This window comes from Xiphophorus couchianus, chromosome 22 (genome assembly GCF_001444195.1).
Source record: "Xiphophorus couchianus chromosome 22, X_couchianus-1.0, whole genome shotgun sequence".
Lineage (NCBI taxonomy): Eukaryota > Metazoa > Chordata > Actinopteri > Cyprinodontiformes > Poeciliidae > Xiphophorus > Xiphophorus couchianus.
The window spans coordinates 840,936-865,481 of NC_040249.1; the positions used below are offsets into that span (position 1 = coordinate 840,936).

Here is a 24,546-nt window from a genome sequence, read left to right on the forward strand (position 1 = left end):
GATAGAAGGGCGAGTGGTGAAACGGGAGTCAGCCTACCTGTTATCTAACAGATTATTATCTAACACATTATTGTAAATGACCAGAATACAGTTGGTTTTCCTAAATGTGTGAAGACAGGCGGCAAATGGAACAAGAATGGAACCAGAGATGGTCATGTTGAGGACCGTTACCCCTGAGCCACATAGTGATCATTTAACCCTTCATTTTTTTGCATTCATATGTTGTATTTTCGTTAATATGCAAATGTATTTTGTTAAGATACATTATTTTTTAGTATCTTAAAAAAAATACACTTACATTTGCATTTTTGAGCTGAAAATTACAGCTTACTAATATTTTCTACATTTGTAGGTAGAAGTCGGATACTGACAGTTTTCAGCACGGTGAGCTGGAGAAAGTAGTTTTCTCTGTCAAGGTGAGTGTTCCTGCAGTGAGTTGATGTTTTGCTCTCATCATGAAGCTAAGTGTAACGCAGGTTGAAGAGGATGCAGAATAAAGATGTATTTTTTTTCCTACTTTTAATAAAAAAAATTTCTAACCCGTTTCTTCATCCAAAAGGACAAACACACACACAAAACATTTGCAACACAAATGTCTCGTTTTTTTTTTTTTTCATGATTTCTGAGCTGGTCAGTTTTTGGGGAACACAGTTGGTGTTCAAGATTGAATCCCATTCAGTAACGGGGACCAAAACTATAAACATCTCCCATAACACAAGTAGGCGAAACTCCGACATTCACATCAACAACACATTTAACACCCAACTTTGGTAAAGGATGGAGATTCTTTGGTTCCTCTGGTTTACTGTCTCCCTTTGGAGAGTCCATTTTTTTTCAGGCCTTCTGTATCCTGAATGTTCTCATGAAAAAGCTGAGTACATTTTCCAAACTACAAGTCAAGAAAATCTAACGTTTGAAAACTTTCAAAATAAACTAAATTTTAAAAGAATGAAAGTTTTGTCTTTTGGTCTGTCCTGTTGCTTTAAGCATTACAATGTATTATTTAAACTAATAACTTCTGACACAACTTAACGGAATGTCTCAGAACTTCTAATCACTAATCAATGACTTTCTGTTTCCCTGGGTTATAAATATGACAGAGAGGCAAATTTCATTTAAGCCACCAGGCTGACATGCAGTGAGAGGTGAGCACTGCTGAAGAACTGCAGCAAAAGGTCTTGGTGTCAGCAAGTCTCCACAACATCCAGCAGACTCCAACTAATAGATGTCATAAAAGCCCATTCCATCCTACCAACATAAACATAAACATGTGGAGTTGTCTGAACTACATAAGGATTTTACCTGAACGTTTGGGCATCTATTGATTGAAAATTAATTGATTCATACAGTGCTTCATAATAACCAACTAGGGTGACCAAAGCACTTTACAGTAAACAATACCAAGGGAACAATAGAATCAACACTAGAAATAAGGAAAGTGGCTCTATTCTGCTTAGTATTTAAGGCCTTAAACTTGGACTTAAAGATGCCCGGGTCAGAGGTGGAGGGAAGGTCTAACATGGGTCAGAAAAGTCCAGTCCTCAAGGGCTACCATCCTGCAACTTTTAGACGCATCTCTGCTCAAACACACCTGGATCAAATCAACTGTTCGTTACCAGCCTGTTACAGAGCCGAATGAATGCTGGTGAGGGAATTCAGACATGTTGGAGCAGAGCTGCATGTAAAAGTTTCAGCATGGCCCCCGTGGACTTGGGGACCCCTGGTCTAAAGGGTGTCCGTCTGGATGCTGCTGTAGAAAAGACCCGGTCACCCCAATGCTTTGGCTTCATCCTTGGGACATCTTAATAAAACTTGATTTGATGACCTCAGAGATCTCCCATGTACAGAAAGACTTAATAGTTTAGATAAATAAGGCGGGGCAAGACCATTAAGAACTTTTAAAAAGCAATAAATAAGCTGGTTTTACTGATTTTGTTGCTACAAATGTCCAGTCACACAGGGTGACACAAAGTTAGCCAGTAAGTCAGGTGACTCAGGCTCTGCTATTTTCCTGAAAATGTGTCTCTGCGAGTCCCGACCTGCCTGTGGGTTTATCCTGGTTCTGCTTTGTTGCTTTGACTTAAATCCAAAGCTAAGTCTCCCGTAGCAACGCTGAGTCCAGTTCTTTGAGCAGGACTCAAAGAACCTACAGGACCAATTCCTAAACTGACTTTTGCACAAAAACCAACAACACTCACTGTTTGACTAAGATCCTGGAGTAAAGCACATGATGTCTTTATGGTTAGTTTTTGCTGCAAGCAGACGAATTTTCGTCATACTAAGCATGCTCCATCATGATGACTAAGATTGACCATTTATTCTCTGCAGAGCTAAACGACGCTGATGAGCCATTAGACTCAGGGGTGCTGGAGAACGGAGAACTTCTGAAAGCTGCAGGATAGTAGATCCTGAGGACTGGACTTGGGCCAACCTGCTTTAAATCAAGGCTAAAATCCCATTTGTTTGGTCAACAATAACTGGAACATGGTCCGTTTTAAACTGTGATCTTTTCTGTACTTTCTTTACAGTGTAACGTTTCTGATAGTTTGATGTTTTCATCAAGTAAAACTCTTTAAACTGCCTTGTTGCTGAAAAGTGCGTCATTGCCCTTCTCCTTTCTGCAGAGTAGAGCTGCTCTGGAACAAGTACCAGGTTCTTCATGGCCTGAAATACTGAAACTGGACACGAGGAAAAAAAAAAAACACATTTTAATGAGTCATCATGTGAAAGACAAATGTTATCACAGTCACACCCAAAGATTTCTACTGGCTTGTAACATTATCTGTGTTATATTCTGTCTTAAGTTGATAAAGTTGTTCAGAATAACATTATTATCCATTTTTTATTCCCTTCAGACATTGGCTCTTCATGTTTTTGCAATCATTAATATTCCTGAAATTAAGGAATATCTGTTTCAGCTCAACACAATCGAAGCTGAAGTGTGTGACTGCACTGGAGAAGAAGTTAGGTGCAAAGTTATTGATTGCTACATCTTGCCAGTCCACGAAATACTCGGTGGCGTTATCCTGCTCTTTGGTGAGTTTAAGAATTTACTACATTTCTAGATCAATATGGGTTCTTTCTAAGAAAGTTGGTCTGAAGAAAAATTGCTAATGGTTTTGATCTGTCCAGTCTTTGCTCTTGAAATGAGAATTCATGTCAGCTTTATGCTCTTTCAGTGCTGGTCCTGCTGCTGCTACTGTTGGCAAATAAAAACAAGCCAAAGAAGGGACAACCTTTGCTCCTGGATAACGACATCAGAGACGACATCTTTTGTTATGATGAGGAGGGAGGTGGAGAGGAGGACCAGGTAAATGCTGCTTATATAATCAAGATTTATACTCTGGAACATTATTTACATGTAATATTTTTTACATGGGGCAGATGGCTATAACTGTTCATGAGAACATATTTAAATCTTACTTTACTCTCAACAAGCTCTTCTGGTGGTTTAATCCAGTGACTGTTTTCATGCCTTGTAATCTAAAAGGAAGTTTTATTTTGCATTATTCTCCATTAGGACTACTTTGATCTGGGTGTTCTCCACCGTGGTTTGGACAACCGTCCCCATGTGTTCAGGGATGAAGTGGCTCCAGTTTTTCAGACACGGCCTGTTGTGTATAAACCTCGACCCGCCAACCCAGAAGATATCGGCGGCTTCATTGATGATGTGAGTTCAGAACACCACTAAAGAACTCACTTCTGTTGGAAAATAAGCCTTTGAGCATTATAACATATTTCACTCCATGACACAGAACCTAAAGGCGGCAGATAACGACCCGACTGCTCCCCCCTACGACTCCCTGCTGGTGTTTGATTATGAAGGAGGCGGTTCTGAAGCTGGAAGCATTTCGTCTCTGAACTCGTCAAGCGATGGAGACCAGGACTATGACTGCCTCAGCGACTGGGGGCCTCGCTTCAAGAAGCTGGCCGACATGTACGGAGGAGGAGATGATGAGATGATGTGAATGTACCAGTACTGAGAAAAATGGCTGCATGCATGCAGTCTGACTGTGACGATGTGTGAAATTAATATCTGTGTGACAATGTGTAATCAGTCCTATTTTTTCCTCTTTCAGCTGTTCTTCATTAGGATCTTCAGGTTAAAGCCTTACATTAGTTTTAGTTCTTCATTTATGATTCTATTCTTTATTAGACATACAAACTTGAAAGCTCAGTTTTACTGCTGTGATTTGTGGAGAATGTAACCAATATAGTAAGCACTTTTCCTCTTGTTTTATTATTTTTTTATTAATTTTTCCATCAGTGTTTATTTTTCAGTACATTAGATCCATACAAAGTTCTACAGCCATTGTGCCATTAGCAAGAGTTGATGAGGTTGTTTTTGTTTTTTTTGTCCAAAAAAAGATGTCTGCAATATTTGAAGATAACATATGACAAATGCTTTTTAATAAATTTTTAAACTAAATATGTCTTTATTCTCTGGTCCTGTGATGGATTATTTGGTTAGGAGAGCGATTTTGCTCTTTTTAATGCATAATGACTATAATAAATGTTGTACATAATATCTATAGTTGTGCATGCAGTCATTTTCAATAAGTTCTATTTTTGTAAGTCCATTTATTTTAGTAACAAATAAGTGAAACAGATCAATTCCAAAGAGACTGCTTTCAAACCTTTATTTTATTAATGATTTTCTGCTTACAACTGATGCAAAGACGACATTTTAGATTAGAAAATGATACATCAGTGAAAAAGTAATGCCAAAATGTTTGCTTAATAAAAACTAATACCTGCTTAAAGTTCCTGCTAAAAACTTTATTTATATGGTGCCTTGAAAAATTAACACAAGGTGTTTCAACAAACAGAAAAAAACAAACAAGGCAAAATTAAACAGAAAGCAAATAAAACAAATATCTGGTCTATACAGGAAGCCACTGGATCAGCTGATCTCTGAGTCAAAGGAAGGAAATCTTGGATCTGGAGAAGAATGTAAATGGTTTATAGCCTTTTAAATATAGAACTGAAAAATCTTTACTGGCATTAAAGCAATGAACCTTTTGTTACAGAGGTTTAGCTTGTTTTTGAATGTTTTGCTGATTTATCATAATGAGCTCCAAGTCTTCAAGGTCGAATTGCCTCCTTACCATCACCCTAATCTTTTGCTCACTCCACAGAAACTCTTAAGAGATTCCCTTATAGATTTCCAGATGAGCCTCTCCAAAAATGTTAATATTATGTCCAGGCAGTAGAAACATGATGGTGAATTTTGAAGTTTACCTTAAAACTCCCAAACACCAAAGATGCACATGTTGCACAACATTTTTGTTGTTCAGTGTTTGCTCAGTAGCACCAGCAATGGAGAAAACAAAGTCTATGTATTGGAAAAATAAAATAAACAAATATAACAAAGGTTAAAAGTTCCACCTTTGAAAGGCTTGCAGAAAGCTAACTCCCCAAATAGTGAACAATGGAAAACATCTTCTCTGACCTCTCAACAAGAGGTCATTACAATGAATGAAATTAAACTAAAATGGTTCATTACAAAATATCCCAACAACCACGAAATGTTCAGCATGTTACTACAGACACATTTAAAACCCATGCGGCAATTTTCTTTAAATGTACCAAACATGTACAATTCATTTTCATCCTGTTCTCCATTATTATCAGACAGTTTCTGAAAGTGGTTCCCCTTCAGCCAGATATTCATATTCTGGGTCTTGCGAGTCAGAACCGCCTCCCTTACAGTCAAACACCAGCAGGATGTTTCAGGCCGGAGCAGTCAGGAAGAAAAGAAGAAAAAGTTAGTATAACATGGAACAGCTTATCTATAATAGAACTGATGCACGTTATTTTTGTTTAGGTTTCACAAAGAAAATAATACAGCAATGTGAAAGTAAAATTATATTTTGAAAAACAAAAATATAGATTTCATCTTTATTATATGGCTGTAATATATGGCTCACTGCCCAAAAGGCAAAAAATATATATAAAAAATAAATAAATCAATTAAAAACAACTTATCTTACCTCTGAGCAACAGCTCATTGCAACTAAGGTAATTAAAGTAAAAAAGATTCATTTTCAAAATCCCAAACATTAAGAGGTGTTCTAATGTGTTACTCTAGACACTTAAAGCCATTTTCTTCAAATGCACAGAGGATGTACAACATGTCTTCATCTTGTTCTCCATTATTATCAGACAGTTTCTTTTTTCAGCTATTCGTCAGAACCGCCTCCCTTACAGTCAAACACCAGCAGGACGTTCCAGGCGAAGCAAAAGAAGGAAAAAATTAGTACAAGACAAACTTGGACAAGAGATATTTATCAAAGCTTTTAAAGCATTTATACACTTTATTTAGTTAGCTTTATTAATACAAACAAACAAAAAAACAGCATGGAGAGGGTCTTAAAGTCTAATGCCTTGATGTGGAGTAAATATTATTATATTATATTATGTAAATATTAAGTTTTTATAAGGAGGTATATTTGGTGCAAAGTATTTGTGGACTGTAACTGTGAAATTGAATTTATAGAATAAATTCTGCAGGACTTGTACAACTATGCTTTCACAAGTCCAGAACAACTCTTACAGCTCTTCGAATTCCTAAGTACAAGTAGACAAATTATAATCCTTGAGCACAAAATTCCCACTTTGATATTCTTCTGAGAATCCTCGATGGAGCCTCTTCTAATACTCAGAGAAATTTCAGCACGCAAAAGCATTAGGATAATAGATTCTTTAAATATATTCAGGATTCAGGCACAACATCAAAAACATTCAGAGACACAAACTGTCTGACTGACTCAAGGAAACAAGAGGCATCGAACAGCAACTGTTATTTGAAGCTCTGTCGTTTTCTCTTTCATTTCTGACTAGTTTCCCTATATGCCAGAAGAATCCTTATGCATCTGGTAGTTTAGTGTTTTCAGATGCACATGCTCCTCAGTTTGCTCTCATTATTCTCACGTGAGGTGAGGAAGAGCTGCACACTTCAGCCAGGATGCTGATGGGTTTGTTAGGGAATCTGTTGAGCTAAACAAAGCCAAAGGCACAACACTGTCCCAGCTACTGAAATGTCAGATAGTTGAAGACACAAATCCATTATCTGGGATCATGAGAATACCATTATTAACTTTCCCCAAGGCAAGTTTATCCCATTTCAGAAACAAGACAATTCAAAGTGCTATCTGATGAAAACACTAAAGGGAGTATACACTGCAGTGGTATAATAAAGGAAAAGTTGGTTTGTGTTCCAGTTCCATTTGACTGACAGAACAATCAAAGGCAACGCGAAGCAAGTGGGTTTTTAGTCTTGATTTAAAGGAACTTGGTTTTTCAGCAGTTTTGCTGTTTACTGAAAGTTTGCTGCAGATTAGAGGAGCATAAAAACTGAATGCTGCTTCTGGTTCTGGAGTAAACCTGAGTGGTCTGGTAGGTTGATACAGGACCAGGGGCCTAAATTTTGCGGCGGCTTATTTTACGCACAAGTCGGCATGTATAAAAACCCCAAAGCATTTTACATACAGTATTGATGCACAGAGTCACATGCTGATGTCGAAGCCACAGCTGCAATGCAGTTTTCTGGTTATTTCATTGGGAATCTTCCACAGTTCTCAACTTGCCATCATTAAAGTCATGGGGCTTTGACTTCAGTCAAAGCTGTTAGAGAAAAGTCATTCTACTGGGATTTTAATGAACATTGTTCAAATAAAATCTGTTCCAACCGTTCAATTGTTGCAATAAATAAAGTAATTACTATTCTGGAAAAGACAAAACGCCACACAAATCTAAAATGTATAACTTTATATATATATATAAAAAAGTGAAACATTACATTTAACCTTTTACCATACATCAGAAATTATTGCATCAAGATTTAGTAAAGCAGTACAAGAAGCATTTATTATCAACTCAAATGTAGTCCAGAGGTCGACTCTGCTTTCCCTGGCTAAAAGGATTTCATATGATTTCTGAAATGTTTCTAATCTATCCTTGAAACAAAAATATAAAAACAGAATACAAAAAAGATCAAAAGTACCTTATTTTACCAGCTTCAGACTAGCTTTTTTTAAACCAGTGATGATGCAAATTGTTCAGTGTATGAGACCACTATACCAGTAAGCTACAAATAAAACATTTTTGGCCAGCCTAAAAAAACAAAAACAAAAGGCTCAAAAACTTCTCTAATGGGGAAAATTCATAAAACCAAACTCTGCAGTGGCTCAACTGCCAATGGGCATGAGCTAAAATTCACAAACTAACATCTCACGGATGTCGTTACTCCAGCACACTTAAACTCATGCAGCTACTTTTCCTCAGTACTGGTACATTCACATCATGTCATCATCTCCTCCTCCGTACATGTCGGCCAGCTTCTTGAAGCGAGGCCCCCAGTCGCTGAGGCAGTCATAGTCCTGGTCTCCATCGCTTGACGAGTTCAGAGACGAAATGCTTCCAGCTTCAGAACCGCCTCCTTCATAATCAAACACCAGCAGGGAGTCGTAGGGGGGAGCAGTCGGGTCGTTATCTGCCGCCTTTAGGTTCTGTGTCGTAGAGTGAAATATGTTATAATGCTCAAAGGCTTATTTTCCAACAGAAGTAAGTTCTTTAGTGGTGTTCTGAACTCACATCATCAATGAAGCCGCCGATATCTTCTGGGTTGGCGGGTCGAGGTTTATACACAACAGGCCGTGTCTGAAAAACTGGAGCCACTTCATCCCTGAACACATGGGGACGGTTGTCCAAACCACGGTGGAGAACACCCAGATCAAAGTAGTCCTAATGGAGAATAATGCAAAATAAAACTTCCTTTTAGATTACAAGGCATGAAAACAGTCACTGGATTAAACCACCAGAAGAGCTTGTTGAGAGTAAAGTAAGATTTAAATATGTTCTCATGAACAGTTATAGCCATCTGCCCCATGTAAAAAATATTACATGTAAATAATGTTCCAGAGTATAAATCTTGATTATATAAGCAGCATTTACCTGGTCCTCCTCTCCACCTCCCTCCTCATCATAACAAAAGATGTCGTCTCTGATGTCGTTATCCAGGAGCAAAGGTTGTCCCTTCTTTGGCTTGTTTTTATTTGCCAACAGTAGCAGCAGCAGGACCAGCACTGAAAGAGCATAAAGCTGACATGATTTCTCATTTCAAGAGCAAAATAATCCCATGGAGCTGGAAGGTGATCACTATGGAGAGACTGTGTCTTTAGATAAACACTGGAAAAGGAGATGAGAGAACTTCTTTGAGAGAACCCATATTGATCTAGAAATGTGGTAAATTCTTAAACTCACTAAGTAGCAGGAGGACGCCACCGAGTATTCCCAGGATGACTGGCATGCTGGAGCCAGCAATAACTTTCTCTATGCACCTCACTTCTTCTCCAGTGCAGTCACACACTTCAGCTTCGATTGTGTTGAGCTGAAACAGGCCCTGGTTGTCTGAAACCTTCATGCCCACTTTGTAAGTTCCACTCTCCAGCTCACGTGTCAAAGTCAGAACAATACCAGTTTCTGAAAAAGAAAAATATACAATAAACACACTTAAAAAACTAATTCCTAAATTGTCAATTGTTTTGTCAATACAAGTTTCTTTTCATCAAGTCTTATTCCATTCCCACCACAAACATTTAGATTTGTTTTATTCAGTTGATATTAAGCAATATTTCTATTTTACTATATGCAGGTTTTATTTGCAGCGGTAACTTTGGGTCGGTCAGCTGTCTCCCAGATAAACAGAAAGGTCAACAGGCCTTTGGAATCATTTACATCACCATGATTACAGAAACAGCAACAAAATACTGTGATATAATTGTTAGTTCATATCAGTCATTCCTAGTTTACATACTGTTGTCGTTCATCCTAGCGGTCCAGTTAGTCTTAGCAGAGTCCTGTAAGGTGACGCTGTATGGAAAAGTAAAGCCTGGTCCATCTTTATCTGTTACACTTAGCAGCTGAGGAACTGGCTTCTTGTTACACATCTGTGGAAACAAAATGAATTTAAAACACTGATGGGATTATGCTACAGTATATTTGTAATTGTCTATTTAACAATTGAAAATTAAGTCAAACTATAACTCTGAAGCTCCTGAATAGGTAGGTGCAAAAGGTAAATGATCTGGTTCTGGTTCAGGTGGAGGGTACGTACTTTAACTAAACGATCGTCAACGGAGGGGGGGTTGTCGTTGACGTCCTCAAGTGTAATGATCAGAGTTCCAGTTCCTGTAGCTGGGATCTGATCTGGAGACATGGAAGATAAAAAGTAGAAGCATGAATAGTCCTGTTGACACCTTCAATGATCTACTGAGGAAGGAATCAAAAATCTCTACAAGAAAAGTTTGAGAAATTCAGAACTGCTCCAGATGATAATATTCTAAAGAACTCTTTTCAAGGCAAGCTTTACACTTTTAGCTCAAACCATTAAATTTTTTTAACTTGCAGTGATTCATATAGATTTCCTCCAAAACCATTAAGACAGTTAATCCTCACACCTACCATCATCATCATATCCACCAATCAATGCTGTGTATTTATTCTCTTTGACAGCATTATCTTCTCTGTCCATTTGGTTTCTCACTTTTATCTCACCAGTACCCTTATCAATGACAAGCCAGCCAGCTGGGTCATCGAGTATTTTATACCTGAACATCAAGGACAAAGATTTATATAAATAACACAAAGCAGGACTTTGTAAGCAGTATGATCAAGAAAAGAGATTACTTATCTACAACATAAATTTAAAATATGCAGGCTGTGACTCTGCAAGATGGAGGATTTTCAGGTTCCTTACATGACTTTCTGTTTGCGTCCAACGTCTGGATCAGTAGCTGTGTATCGCACCACAGTGCTGTTCTCAGCAAGATCCTCACGTTTGGAAACATGCTTCTCTTTAGGATCAAAGATGGGAGGTTCATTGACATCCTCCACAGTCACCACCACTGTAGCAGTGGAAGTGACCAAGGGGACAGCAAAAGGAGCCTCATTCTCCACTGTGACCAGTAGAGTGTGCTTACTGGTTCTCTCAAAGTCCAGACCCTGGTTCAGTGGAAGAAAGGTTTAATGGTAACTCAGACATGAACAGTTCAGGCTGAACTTCAGCTGATAAATGTAACTGAATTTTGCTTAAAAACAAAATACTTTGAAATAGTTACATTTGGTCCAACAGTCAGAACCTGCTGTTCCTCCTACCTTAGCAGTACTGATGATTCCTTCTTGTTTGTTTGTTCCTGTTTCCACAGTAAACAGATTTCCTGGATCTCCATCAATGATGCTGAACTTTGCATTCCAGGCCATGGTATGAGGCTCATCACCGTCCTTCACCAACATCTTAACAACTAGAGCGTCTACTTTATTCTCTTCAACTGTGGCCTCATACTGAGAGGAGACAGAAGACATTTTTAAGGTTGCTCACCACAACAAATTCCAAATTATCTTCACACATTTGCATACATATATACACATTTATCTACACAACTTGTCCTTTAACCCTTGGGGATTATTGGGGATTCTTGGCTGACCAAAATGGGAAATCCTGCTTTACTGCTTTTTTTGATTCTCAACATCTCAGTTGGACTAAAGGTTAATTTTGTGAAACTTGGCCAAGACTTTTTAAAATTTTCTTTTAAAAATTTATTGTCCCTATGATTATAAGGTATGCAGAACAAAAGATAAGCACTTTGTGTACACTTAAAACCTTCTGTCCCATTTTGGTCCCACTGACTGCTATTATAACCACATATTTTCAGTGAACAGTTATCACAGCATTTTAAAATAACTTTTCAATGAAAACCAAACTAATCCAAGATTCTGTCTTCAAAACACAAGAAAAACTAGTTTGGGTGTGATGACCTCCCTGATATTACCACCCTTTAATTAATCGAGTTAATTATTTACTATTAGATGAGAGGAACAGCCTGTTTATGCAGATGCATCTTCAGTTGGGTTAGTTTGCTGGTAATTTGTCTAAGAGACAACCAGGACTAGAGAACTCCATGGAGATGATTTTACCAGATTACAAGTCTGAGGATGATGAGGATGTCTGATGTAAATATAAGCAGAAGTCAAAATTCATATGAGGGGCAGGAATTGCAGCCTGGCAAAGGAGGACTCTGCAGCTGAGAGGAGGAAGAAGCAATGGATGATGGGAAATCTCCATGGAGAAAAAAGACAGGGAAATCAGGATCTTCCACATATGAAAAGTCTGTCATACTTTTCTCCTCATATTTTAACTCCAGGATTTCTCTCTTGCCAGAATCTGCAGGCCTTTGACTACATTCATCTTTCTTTACAGATTTCCTGCAGCTAATCCTGCACTTCTCAGACCTACAGGGGAGGTCATCAGTAAATATATGGAATGATTTGGGTGAGAAGGAGCAGGTTTGGTGTCTACATGTTAAAAATACTGCATATTTTGTTTTTTGCCCCTTCAAAATAATTTTTTTTTTTCTGGACAAAAAGTTACGTTTATCTGTACGAGGCAGATAAAAGCGCTTTATATAAAAAACAGGTCTAAAACTAGGGCTGAAACTATTCCTCTAATGATTAGAGTATATTGATTATTAAAACTCCTCAAGAAAAATATATCTGATCAAAGCTTCGTCAAATTATGTTTTATTATGTAGCGCACCTTGTTCCACCCAGATGACTTTTTTAAAAATATTGAATATTTTGGGTTTTTCTCCGTCAAACACAAGACGCTTTTAGACAAAACATAGAAAATATTTTTAAAATATGGAAAACATCTGTAAGGTGGTTTTCTTTATTTAAAAAAAATAAAGTTTTCAGTGCAACTAATTTATAAATGGAGACGTTCAAACAAAACCTGTTTAAACCAGTTTAAACAACAGGTTTAAACATTTTAAAAAGTCATGTGTTGTACTTACTCTGGACTCTGTAAAGACTGGAGCGTGATCGTTGCTGTCCGTCACTCTGATAATCACTTTGGTAAATCCAGCCAAACCTTCTCCCTTCATGTCAGCTACCATTACTTCCAGTTCATACTTTGGGACTTTCTGTAGAATGAAATGTTGACTTTAATTAAACAAAGACACTTTTAGTTCCTCGTCACTGAACTGTAGAAAATCAGCTTTCTAAAATATTCAACACTATTTCAGTCCTCAGTTATCAAGGCAGAGCTTAGATGCCTCTAAGAAAAACTTAGTTTAGAAACTATTTAGGTTCCAACAAACAGCACAGAGCTCATTCTGAGAAACATAGAAAAAAAGATTTAATGAAATCATGCTAATTCATAATTAGGTATGTGTTTGTAGCTTCCAGCAGAGAACATAGAATCTGATACATGACACTGCAGGAGAGGAGGGGAAATGATGGACACCAGGAAGAACAAGAACAGAAAAAAAAACATTATACAGAATCATGTGGAGCAACTCAACCAACAGAAACAACACAAACCCAAAGGACACAAGGTCTAGGTGCAAAGATAGGCTGGTTTCAATTTTAAACCTTGCTGACTTGCTGGAGGGATTTTGCAAGGCTATAAACTGAAGCAATGACTTGTGTTAATCATATTAGAGGAGTAGTTATCTGTTACTAGTAGCTCTGTTTGCTGAGCTGCATGAAGCTGATCTCAGTGAAGAGCCAAAGACCAATTCTTTATAAGACAGAAACACCAGTCTTATGTTGTTACCAGTCCTGATAAATAATATTTATCTTCAGACTTTCTGGCAGCTTGATATGCTTCAGTTGTCAAGAGTTGCTACATTAAGTTATGGGAACTTCAGCTTAAATACAGAAAAAGAAAGAATTCATTCTGTACATTTAAGAAAATTAGTTAGTTTTGTCTGGATGTCTAAGAAAATCAGTGATGGTAGAAAAAAGTAGTATTTTAACATTTTAAAAATCTGAAAATGAAGACAATTTAAATATACATATCTAAGGGAGCACCAATTTATCAACGTTTTTGCTATATTTAGCTACATCTCAGACAAAAAAAAGGTATTGGCCAAAATCGAAATCGGCAGGTGAGGATTTTTAAAGATTGGTAAGTGAAAATCGGCCAAAAAGCTGCAATCGGTGCACCCTATATATTTTGCTGGACGTTGCAAAAGTGGCAGATTTAAGTGTTTTAGTAACCACACTTTCCTTATGAAAATGTACACAACCTTCACTTTTCCTGAAATTTTGCTGAAAAACTGTGGCAGTCTATTTTTTCCCCAAGCATCCTGCGCACACATTGAGAGTGATGAGAGCATCGTGTCTCTGCAGCAATCACAAATCTTTATTTGTAGTTTAAAATTTCTCACCATCAACTTTGAAAAGCTTTTGCTCTCTGACACTGATGGAAATGAGGTAGGTGATGAACTTTAACAAAGACCTAAAATATACTTTTGATATAATTCAGCATATTTTCTGGATAAGTATAATTGCCTTGTGTTCTGCTAAAGTGCAATTCCTGAAAAACTAATAATTTAAATGAAGAACTAACTCATTAACTAAATATTGCTGTTTTTGTACTTTAAAGAAATTACTTGTCTTTTCATGTCAACTTCAGTTAATTATAAGGTATAAATATCAGCATGATAAGTCATAATATTTAAGAATAATATTGTATCTTCTTGTTTCTTGGAGTTTTTATTCTTGGGAATTATTGAATGATCTGTTCTTAATGCCTGACCAGATTGAATTGTGAAATGGTCCAGATAGAGCAGGATTTAGTTAAACCAATAGAAATCACTATTTTACTCAAGCATTTTGCCAATTTACTTACTATTTTTTTCTCTGTATTACTCAAGCATGCATATGTTTAAAGGTCAATGGCATATGTATTTATTTTTATTTGTTACTGTAATTCATAGCAGGATTACTGGCAGCTTTGCATTTGAGTGATTCCATTGCAAGGTGCAAATGAAACAGAGCAGGTTTCCTCTCTGCTCTACTGCTGTTAGATCAACAGCCTGCAAATGTTTCTGAGGTAGGAGGAGAGCACAGCAGCTCTCACTGCAGCTTTATTTTAATCAATCAAAACTGTATAATTAGAACGATGAGAAATTAATCTTAATTTTAAGTTTCAAACATCAAATAGATTTGACTGAAACACGTAAGAAATTTGACAATAACTTCTGCTTTTGAGACTCTATATCATCTTCCCAAATCTGTGCGTTTTGTAATAAAAATACACATTAGCCTAATTCTGATTTTAGTCAGATGAGCCAAAACTGTCAGAATTCTCACCTCTCGGTCCAGTCCAGCTTCGTTGACTCTGATGGCTCCAGTTGCTGGATTGATGGTAAACATGTTGGGACTGGGATCCTCTGGCTTCTGACTCATTATACGGTACCTGATATCAGAGTTGTCAGTATTTGGCTCATCAGCATCTGTGGCCACAACCTGAATCACGTCAAAACCTAATCAAGAGGAAACAACGAACAACAGTGAGAGCAGCAGCTATTTAGATTTAACAGTGAAGGTAAGCTGAACTAAGAAACTCACCACTTTAAAACAATTTGATCTTGATGTTGACTTTTTTATATGTTCTGTTTACAAGGGTGAGCAGGAAACCCATTAAACTGTATGTTATAACTAAGGAATATAATTTAGATGAGTAGCAGGTTGATAAAAAAATATATGTCAAACAACATAAATGGCTTACATAGTCATAGTAAAAAGTATTATCTAAATTTAAAAGAGACAAAGCCCAAATTGCTTTATTGCAGGAAACACAACCAGCTGATATTGAGCATGTAAAATGGAACAGGATGGGTTTTCAACATGTTTTTTTACTCTTCCCGTAGATCTGGGAGGCAAAGGAGGGGTATAGGGGGAGGATTTAGCTATTTAGAACTCAACTATGAACACATATCAGAATACAAAGATAAGGAAGGTTGATATATAATGATAAGATTGATGATACCATGACTACCCTCCTGAATATGTGTATTTCACCTGACAGCAATTGTATAAACCTGTATAAACTTATATACAAATAACAACAAGGAGTCGGGAAACTTTTCTATGTGGTAGTGACTTCAATGTCCTATTAACCACTAGACTGGATTCTTCTAATGGAAAAGGAGATGGTACACCTTATAGGTGATTTAGGATTAGTTAATGTTTGGAGAGAATATTCCTACTTCTCATTCCCACACAACATATTTTAGGTTAGATTACATCCTTGTGTTCAAGAATGATTTAAGCTCAAAAGATGTGAAGTAGTTCCCTGTACAATTTCTGATCATAACCCAGTTTATGCTGATATTTGTCTGAACAGGAAAAATAGAGCTACACTCAGAAATGATTCATGGCAGAGTTATGTTTTACGCATTTACATCTGTCTGATTTGATCTAAAAACTTATACATATCCATCCATATCCATATACAGTATATATATGGATGGATGGATGGATGGATGGATATCCATCCATCCATCCATCCATTTTCTTACACCCTTATCCCATTGTGGTTGGGAGGGGTGCTGGTGCCTATCTCTAGCTGTCAACAGGCCAAAAGAAGAGGATGTACTTTTCCATCACTCGGGTCCCACAGTCTTTGCGCTGTGGGAGGAAGCCAGAGAACCCAGAGAGAACCCACGCAGGCACAGGGAGAACATACAAACTCTACACGGGATCGAACACAGAACGTTCTTGCTGCTATGTAATGCTACCAACTACATATGCCTTTAAATAAATTGGCATCTCCATAATCTAATCCATTCTAGATTGTATTTAATGTAGTTAAAGTCTAAATAAGTAAAGTTGTAAATTCTGTAGATTCTGGTATTTACATTTCACATGAATAGTTTTCATTGTAGTTCTGAGAAGTGAAATGTAGAATGGAACACAATGTCCTTCACCAGTAGTTGGCAGTAAAGTCCCTTTAAGTTGGCTGCCCCCCCGTCTTAAGATGGTCAAAAAAGAAGAGGATGTACTTTCCCATCACTCGGGTCCATGTGATGGATATGTGACTGAGGCTCTGTGGTAGAGTCTTTTGATAGGAAAGTTATAGGTTCAATTCCAGCTTCCTTCTGCCACATGTTGATGTGCCTCTGGGCACTAATAAAAAGCTGAATATTATATAAAAGTATGAAGCTTATGAATACCAAGAGATATAGCCGGCATTAGGAGAGCAAGCTGAATAGTATAAAAGTGACTAAAAGTCCTTAGTATGAATGCCTAGAGCAAGCATTCACACTAATGAATGCCTACAGCATTCACACTAATGAATGCCTACAGCATTCACACTAATGATCAAAAACTTCTGTACATTTCACTGGCTGGGAGTAAAAAGGCCCTCAAAGAAGATGGCTTAAACAGGAACCTCCAACAGCTGAAGACTGGGTTAACGTAGTGAAAGAGATCCATGTATTGGAGAGACTGTCTTTTTCTGTCAAAGTGCAGACAGACACTTTCTACAAGATATGGTCAAAGTGGATGGATTATGTCAGGCCTGTTATGTCAGATTACTTTTAAAACCTTCCCATCATTCGGATTGATGCTTTGATTTGAAATGTGATGTCAAGGATTGGATTATATTCCAGCTACCAACCGTTCAAGTTCTGGTTTGCTTTGTTTTTTCTTGGGAAAAAAAGGTGTAAAAATAAAAGAAAGCAAAAGCTATTTAATTTTATTATTGTAATGTACTTTCTCAGTAAGAGGTTTAATATAAAAAAGTAAAAGCAGATACTTTATGTTTCCCAAAGAGGGAATGTGCATATCGAGGGGCCCAACAGTTATGCAATAAATAGTTAAAACACAAATAAATCATACACATATACAGTACATACATAAGTTATTATGAAAAATAACTTATGTAACTGAATAAATAATAAACCAACAGCCAGACCTGTCCGCTGGCAAGTCGTGCTTTAACCAGTTAATGTGTGGTTGGGATCTACTCCAGGTAGCGAGCTTTTCCACTAAATGGTCTGTTCCTCACTATCATGGGTGGAACGTGAGCGCACAGGAGTTGTGGTCAACTCTCCTCTGATGTTTGCAGCAACACTCAGCAATGAAGAACTTCGAGGTTCTAATGGTCTCAAATAAACCCAGATATTTAATTTAGTCTTATAGGAATTTATTGCTGGTCATAACATAACAATAAAGACACAGATCAGCTGATTATTACCCTATGCATATAAATATAGTTACATTCTGGTACGTTTTTTTATGTGCAACCTTTGGATTGAGGTAATGCAGTCAAAAGATTTAAACAAAAACCTATGCCTGAACTTTATTATAATTTTTTTAATCCAAAAGGAAAAGTAAAATTTTACATCACAAACCAAAATTATGTATTTCCGATGTTTCACACAGTCGGCACAAAACTGCAGGTCCACCAGAAAGCTGACCACAACTGAACCGTTTCCTCTTTATTGCCGTTTGTTCTTCAAAGTGACGCGCTGCCATTAGCTTAGTTTGCCATTAAACTTCAAAACTTAATGTGTTCCTGGTTCTGTTCATGATTCAGAATTGTTCCTCCTTACTGAGCAGCTCTGTGATGGTTTGGACTGTTTTTAGAAACAGTACCAAATGGAAATACAAAAACTAATTTTTGCTTAATAGGCCCCTTTATATGCACCAATTTTTTGTTAAAATTGTTCAAAGGGTCCTGCCAAAAGTTTCAAGCATACTTACAACTTGTAAAAAGTAAAACATTTTCTTTTTGCATGTTCATTGTCTGAATCCTGGGACTTTACCTTTTGTCGAAGCCTCTGGAACTTCTCCCTTATAGGTAGACTGATTGAAAACAGGTTTGTTGTCATTCTGGTCAATTACATTGATTATAATTTCCATAGGCTCCTCTACATTTGTAACACCTCCAGCTGCCTCAGCATGGGCAAAAAGCTGTAAAAATGACAATTTCAACATATTAGAATAATATGGTCTCTGATTTTATGTTACAAGAAAATGTATATTTTATTTTCTCATTTCATAAATTATAAAAAAGTATATTTAATCAGCGATGACCAGTTTTATGAGTATTTTTTGTGAACTTGATAATTGTTTCAGAAATTTTTTTTATCTCGACTTTCTTCAATATTTCATCTTTAACAGTGAATAGAAAAGCATCTAGCTAAAGGTACGAGAGAAAACACTGACCATGTACTTGTCCACTTTTTCTCTGTCCAGGTCCTGTGTGACATACAGATGACCACTGTCTCTATCCATGGTAAAAAGACCAACAGGAAACTCATTAGCTCCAGGACCAGTGATTTTGTAATAGATCTTCTTCACTTTATCGATATCAGAGCGAATCTGGACAACACAGACCAAGGTTATAGTCAGATACAATTAAACAAAGCACAAAAAATAGAGGAGGAATACATCTTAAAATACAAGGCATAATTGAAAGAGCAAATAAAATTACATTGAATTATACATTCATTTTAATTTCTCTTACCGGAGCAAGAAACAGAGGATAAGGTCCTCTGTGATTCTCAGACACACTAAGAGGAGGGACAACCCAGCCTCTCTTCCTCCTCTTCAGTCCTGGATTAGATTTTGGGAAATACAGAATGGGAAAAAGTGGCGCATCCTAAGGAAACAAATATTTTCTAATCAGTAAACAAACAATCAGAAAGACAAATGCATCCTGACTTGAAATTTAACACAATAAAGTTGCCGTCTGACTAGCCCTGTCACGATAGCAAATTTTGCTCAACGATTAATTGTCTCAAAAATTATTTCGATAAACGATAATATTGTTTGAAGACCTTTTTAAACAGATTTAATGGAAATGACGTAATAATGCATGCGATTTCCTGCCAAAGATAGATACACTTTATTTTCAAAAGAACACTAAACACTTGAGCTGATAAACAAAATAAACAAAACAACCAAAAACAAAAATAAAATGGATTCTCAGTCTCCATTAACAAAAAACTCACTTGAAAAAAATATTAAGCAACATAAAGCCAAAGTGGAAATAAATACTGCATTCAACCAAAAGAGTGCAGATTATGAAGTCTGTATATTATATTGCCCTTCAGTAATAATTAGATTTAAATAGAGAAAAAGGGCACATCAACTACATGATGCAATAGTTCACACTACATGATTTTTTGCTCCTATTTTTCCCTTTACGACAATCTTAGAACACGTTGGTCTTTCTAATATTGTGTGGTGTGTTATGGTAGCTTGTTGTTGCCGCTCAGGGGTTTTCCCCGACTGGGAGCTTTAGCAGCCTGTTGAATGTGACAGGTAGCCAATCCTCTGTGTTTTCTGAGGGGATATTACGGAGGGGAATCCCAAACAGCTGACACGGGCACATTGGAAATGATATGTGGAAACAACATTAATATTTATTCAACATGCAAAGAATATAGAAATGACAAGAGGAGGAGTTGGAGCGAAATTGCTACCGCAGTTGATAAACCCGGTAACTTTTCAGCTGTTCTTTGTTAACGTGACGTAAATAGGTTCTAATGATTTTCATTCAGTCAGGACTTTACGCTGACACTAGCCACATGCATTGCAGGTAGATTGTAGTAAAGCATTGATTAATACCTGGTTTTAAAATTAGTTCACTGGACTTGTAGCCATTATTTTGTGCCCATTGTTGGAAACCACGCGGCAGGATCGAACCCGTTGGGTAATGTGTGGTCTGTCAGGTTTTGAAAATGGGCCAACAATCGGCCGACAGCTCGTGTGCACTGGGCATTACACTAAGTAAAATGAGGAGGGGGGGGGTCAGTGGAGAGCACCGGAGTTGAGCCTTTTTTCATTCAGTGTCATCAACAGAAAGAGAAAAAGGCCGGAAGAGACGATAATGCCGATAATTAAAATGACGTCGATAGTTTTAATTTATCGTACGATTAATTGATTTACCGTTTATCGGCGACAGGCCTACGTCTGACATGAAGCTCTTAATTTAAATTTTCTCTGGGCCAGAAGTTCAAATGTACGGAGCCACCTAGGGGACATGGGGAATTTTTTTTCTTTTGCGTTCCCTCGCAATACTGTACTGGTCAGTTATGCAGCATAATTGAACACTGCAAGCCTTTCTTACGGTGGGCGCCGTACTTTATGCTTTAATATAAGGTTATGTGAGGTTTTTCTATGAATGTTAGTATCTTTTTGTGAAATATCTGAAGTTTTATATCCTGCTTTAGGATAGAAAGGCGCCACAAACCTACGATATAAACAAACTTTCCGTAAGTAGGAAAGAAATAAAAATACATCCTAATTTGGACTATTTTTGAGTTATTATCGCGGGTAATAAGTCATCTGACAGTTTTGATTGTGTCTCTGTTGTGTTCGTAATCTGAATGGTTTAAAGAGCTGCTTTCAGTGCCGCTCCATCTTAGCCTCAACAGACATAAACATACAGTAAAAAATCGATTTTCAATCAGTGTTTTGCACCAAACAGTTAATAATAATAAACAAGTTTTCACTGAGGCTCTGTAAGAGCCATATGAATGAAATAAGTAATTATTGATATGACAGGAGCAGCGGCTTTGACACTTAGGTGTGTCGACGTGGGAGTGACGTCACCAGGTATGAATGGGAAGGATACTGGCTTTGTGTGTTTTAGGAAGCGGGTGAGCTTTGAGCGGTTAGTCCTGGCAAAGTTTGGAGCCTGATCATCAAAAAGGAATAAATCGATAATTGTGACAGAACAAAGCAAAGGTTTGGAGTTGATTGATACATGGACAGATGAAATTCCCCGAGTTAACCCAGTGCGGCCCCTTACCAACATTACTTTGTTGTGTTTTTAATAATAAAAACTTGTTAATAATAAAAACTGTTTGGTGCAAAAAACAAATTGAAAATCGATTTTTTCCTGCATGTTTATGTCTGTTAAGGCGAAGATGGAGCGGCACTGAAAGCAGCTCTTTAAACCATTCAGACTACGAACACAACAGAGACACAATCAAAACTGTCAGATGATTTATTACCCGCGGTAACTCAGAAATTGTCCAAATTAGGATGTATTTTTACTTCTTTCCTACTTACGAAACGTTTCTGTTTATATCGTAGGTTTGTGGTGCCTTTCTATCCTAAAGCAGGATATAAAACTTCAGATATTTCACAAAAAGATACTAACATTCATGGAAAAACCTCACATAACCTTATATTAAAGCATAAAGTACGGCACCCTCCGTAAGAAAGGCTTACAGTGTTCAATTATGCTGCATAACTGACCAGTACAGTATTGCGAGGGAACGCAAAAGGTTTTGCGAGGGAACGCAAAAGGTTTTGCGAGAGAACGCAAAAGTTTTGCGAGGGAACGCAAAAGTTTTGCGAGGGAACGCAAAAGAAAAAAAATTCCCCATGTCCCCTAGAGGGCTCCGTACAAATGAACCAGTCATAAATAGAAATGTTAAATACAGCCACAAAGTGGCAGTGTTTCACAGAAAAACATCTCTGCTTTAAAAAGCATTTGTTCAACACAACACAGCTCTTTGGTAGTGTGAGTGTTACAGAAGTACAGAGCCCACAAAGAGTATTCACTTCCTTGGATATTTTATATTTAGGCCCGAGCAGCGAAGTGCTGTGCCGGCCTATTGTAATCTGTTTTCATTATGGTTCAGTTTAAACAAATTGGCTTTTTGGAGGCCTAAACATATCTGAAAACTTGCCAAAATTGGTGGATGCATTAGGTCTGCATAAAATTTATGCATTTTAACATTGTCACAAAAATCATAACAAACGGCTCAACACCACCACTCTGCAACTTTCAAAACACCCTGCTCATTAACCTTTATTGTTGAGGTAGAAAATTTGGTTCACTTCAATCCATTTTGGATTGTGACTTTGATCCCATTTTCGTCGTTAACAGACTCCACATTTGATCAAACTCCTCCTAGAAATTTCCATCAATCAGTTTTAAACGTGGCCAGCTTGTTCATAATGCATGGCCAAATAAAAGTTAAGGGGCAAAAAACATCTCTTGGAGCCGTGGTCAAAACCCAACAGGAAGTCTTCCATTTCGGATAAAAGTCACCATTTTGTCTTTTATAGGCATGTATTCCTAATTCCTCTTGAAATATAGACACCAGAGTCACTCAACAGAGTCTTGAGGTATTGAAGATCAGAAGTTATCAAAATCTCTTTTGAACATCAAAGCATGTGGGCAACCATCAAGACCTGACTATTCACCATGAAACATCAAGGTGCTGTTATGGATTCAGTGTTTTGCTCTCTTTTATCCTCTATCTGCTTACACGTACACACTGCAGCTTACATAACCATGTTCATGTGTGACTGCCACCAGTCATGTGTAAAAAGACTGAAACTGATTAGACTACCCTTAAGGGAGGGTACAGATTGCAGAAAAGAATAAAAAGATAAATTCACACTACAGTCTTTGCCTCACTTGGTTTCATCCATAAGGTGAGCTCAGTGTGGCCCCATTGCTGGACGGTGAATGTAACTCTGCATCTGTTCCATTTGTATGACATGTATGGCTTGTAACATTTGATCATTTTTCAGCATTAAAGCCTGTTTTCATATATAACCAAATCTCATTATTTTAAAGTAATTTACACTAAGGGGTTCTGGTCGGGTCCTGAAACTGGCAAACGGACCTGGTGGAACACAAAGTCTAAAATCAATGCACTTCATGAATGCAACAGCTTCCACTTACTGTACAAGGTCACAGCTTCAGCAGACTTTCTACATCTCTGTACAGACCTCCACTCATCACATTCACCAGGTCAGTTTTCAGCCAAACTATCAAGACATGCTGATGGGCTCGCACTGAACTAGACTGAAGATTTGGAATTAGGAAGAGCTGCTAAATGTGCCGTCTAGTGGACGGGTGCAAGAACGGCGCAAAAACGTTGATTATAACGGGATGGCAGTGCCAAAGCTCCTGCGGTTGCCACTGAGCTGTATGTGGCTTTAAAATTTATTGCCTCTATAAATCAATCATAATCAAGTTTTTTCTTAGATAAAATCCAAAAACCATTTAGACGACAATCTGAAAAAGGATGTCAATCTGCATTCTTAACAAAAAAAATAAAAAACAATTTTCTGACCCATATCATACCACGTCTATGCCTTCCCTACCTGTTTAGTGGCAGAGTCCATCTCAATCTGATCATGAAGCTGGACGTTTTGGTGATGCTCAGTATTTGGATGGTTATTCCCATGATGATGTCCATCATACAGCACCATGGCGGGTACAGTCAACTTCTGACCCTGTGAGTCCCAGGAGTGGATGAAGAAGTCCCGGTGACCCTCATGAAGGACAACTTGTCTCTTTACCTGGAGTAGAAAGATCACAGTAACTTCAGCACAGCTTAATGTCAGAAGAGGGTTTGAAAAATAGGACTTCAGGAAGATGATCTTAAATCTATTGTTTCATTGAGCTTGTGACAAGCAGCCTCACAAGAAGGATTTTTTTTAAATCTTTCTTTTAAAAATGTACTTAGTATTGTAATTTTAACAACACTTACCCTTGCCTGCAATCCATCACCTTATTTTCAGAAAAGTTAAAAATGACTTGAGTAAAGGCTGAGTTGCATTTTCACACAAAGTGTTTTCAACAGGTAGGTTATATATCCTGGAAAAGCGTTCAGGTAACTGTCAGCATGTTGTAGCTGTCCAATATTATTATTATTATTATTTTGAAGATTTTTCTGGCTGTAGTGGCCTTTTTGGAGAGTGTTCACACAG

General features: G+C 37.4%; 2 protein-coding genes across 17 annotated transcripts in view; one reads left to right on the forward strand and one right to left on the reverse strand.

The window, feature by feature from the left end:
- Nucleotides 1–3,145: 3,145 nt before the first annotated feature.
- LOC114137819 (B-cadherin-like) lies at nucleotides 3,146–4,358 on the forward strand (the record flags this gene model as incomplete). Its single annotated transcript, XM_028006651.1, has 3 exons — nucleotides 3,146–3,310; nucleotides 3,521–3,670; nucleotides 3,756–4,358. Coding segments are annotated over 3 exons (528 nt in total), but the record flags the coding sequence as incomplete, so codon positions are not given.
- A 3,397-nt stretch (nucleotides 4,359–7,755) lies between these two features.
- Nucleotides 7,756–24,546, reverse strand: part of LOC114137625 (B-cadherin-like) — a 113,336-nt gene continuing 96,545 nt past the window's right edge. For 6 of the 16 annotated variants that reach the window (XM_028006368.1, XM_028006375.1, XM_028006377.1 and 3 more), the window contains 12 exons: nucleotides 18,621–18,768; nucleotides 15,160–15,332; nucleotides 12,852–12,980; nucleotides 11,158–11,343; nucleotides 10,760–11,004; nucleotides 10,465–10,610; nucleotides 10,118–10,209; nucleotides 9,818–9,950; nucleotides 9,265–9,483; nucleotides 8,956–9,086; nucleotides 8,596–8,745; nucleotides 7,756–8,510 (listed from right to left, as the gene is read on the reverse strand). In XM_028006368.1, coding sequence (XP_027862169.1) covers nucleotides 8,298–8,510; nucleotides 8,596–8,745; nucleotides 8,956–9,086; nucleotides 9,265–9,483; nucleotides 9,818–9,950; nucleotides 10,118–10,209; nucleotides 10,465–10,610; nucleotides 10,760–11,004; nucleotides 11,158–11,343; nucleotides 12,852–12,980; nucleotides 15,160–15,332; nucleotides 18,621–18,768 — 1,965 coding nt within the window. In that variant the 3' untranslated portion in view covers nucleotides 7,756–8,297. Of the gene's footprint in view, nucleotides 8,511–8,595; nucleotides 8,746–8,955; nucleotides 9,087–9,264; nucleotides 9,484–9,817; nucleotides 9,951–10,117; nucleotides 10,210–10,464; nucleotides 10,611–10,759; nucleotides 11,005–11,157; nucleotides 11,344–12,851; nucleotides 12,981–15,159; nucleotides 15,333–18,620; nucleotides 18,769–19,023; nucleotides 19,180–19,324; nucleotides 19,460–23,937; nucleotides 24,136–24,546 lie in introns of all 16 variants that reach the window. The other 10 variants (XM_028006367.1, XM_028006358.1, XM_028006359.1 and 7 more) reach the window with 6 other exon arrangements.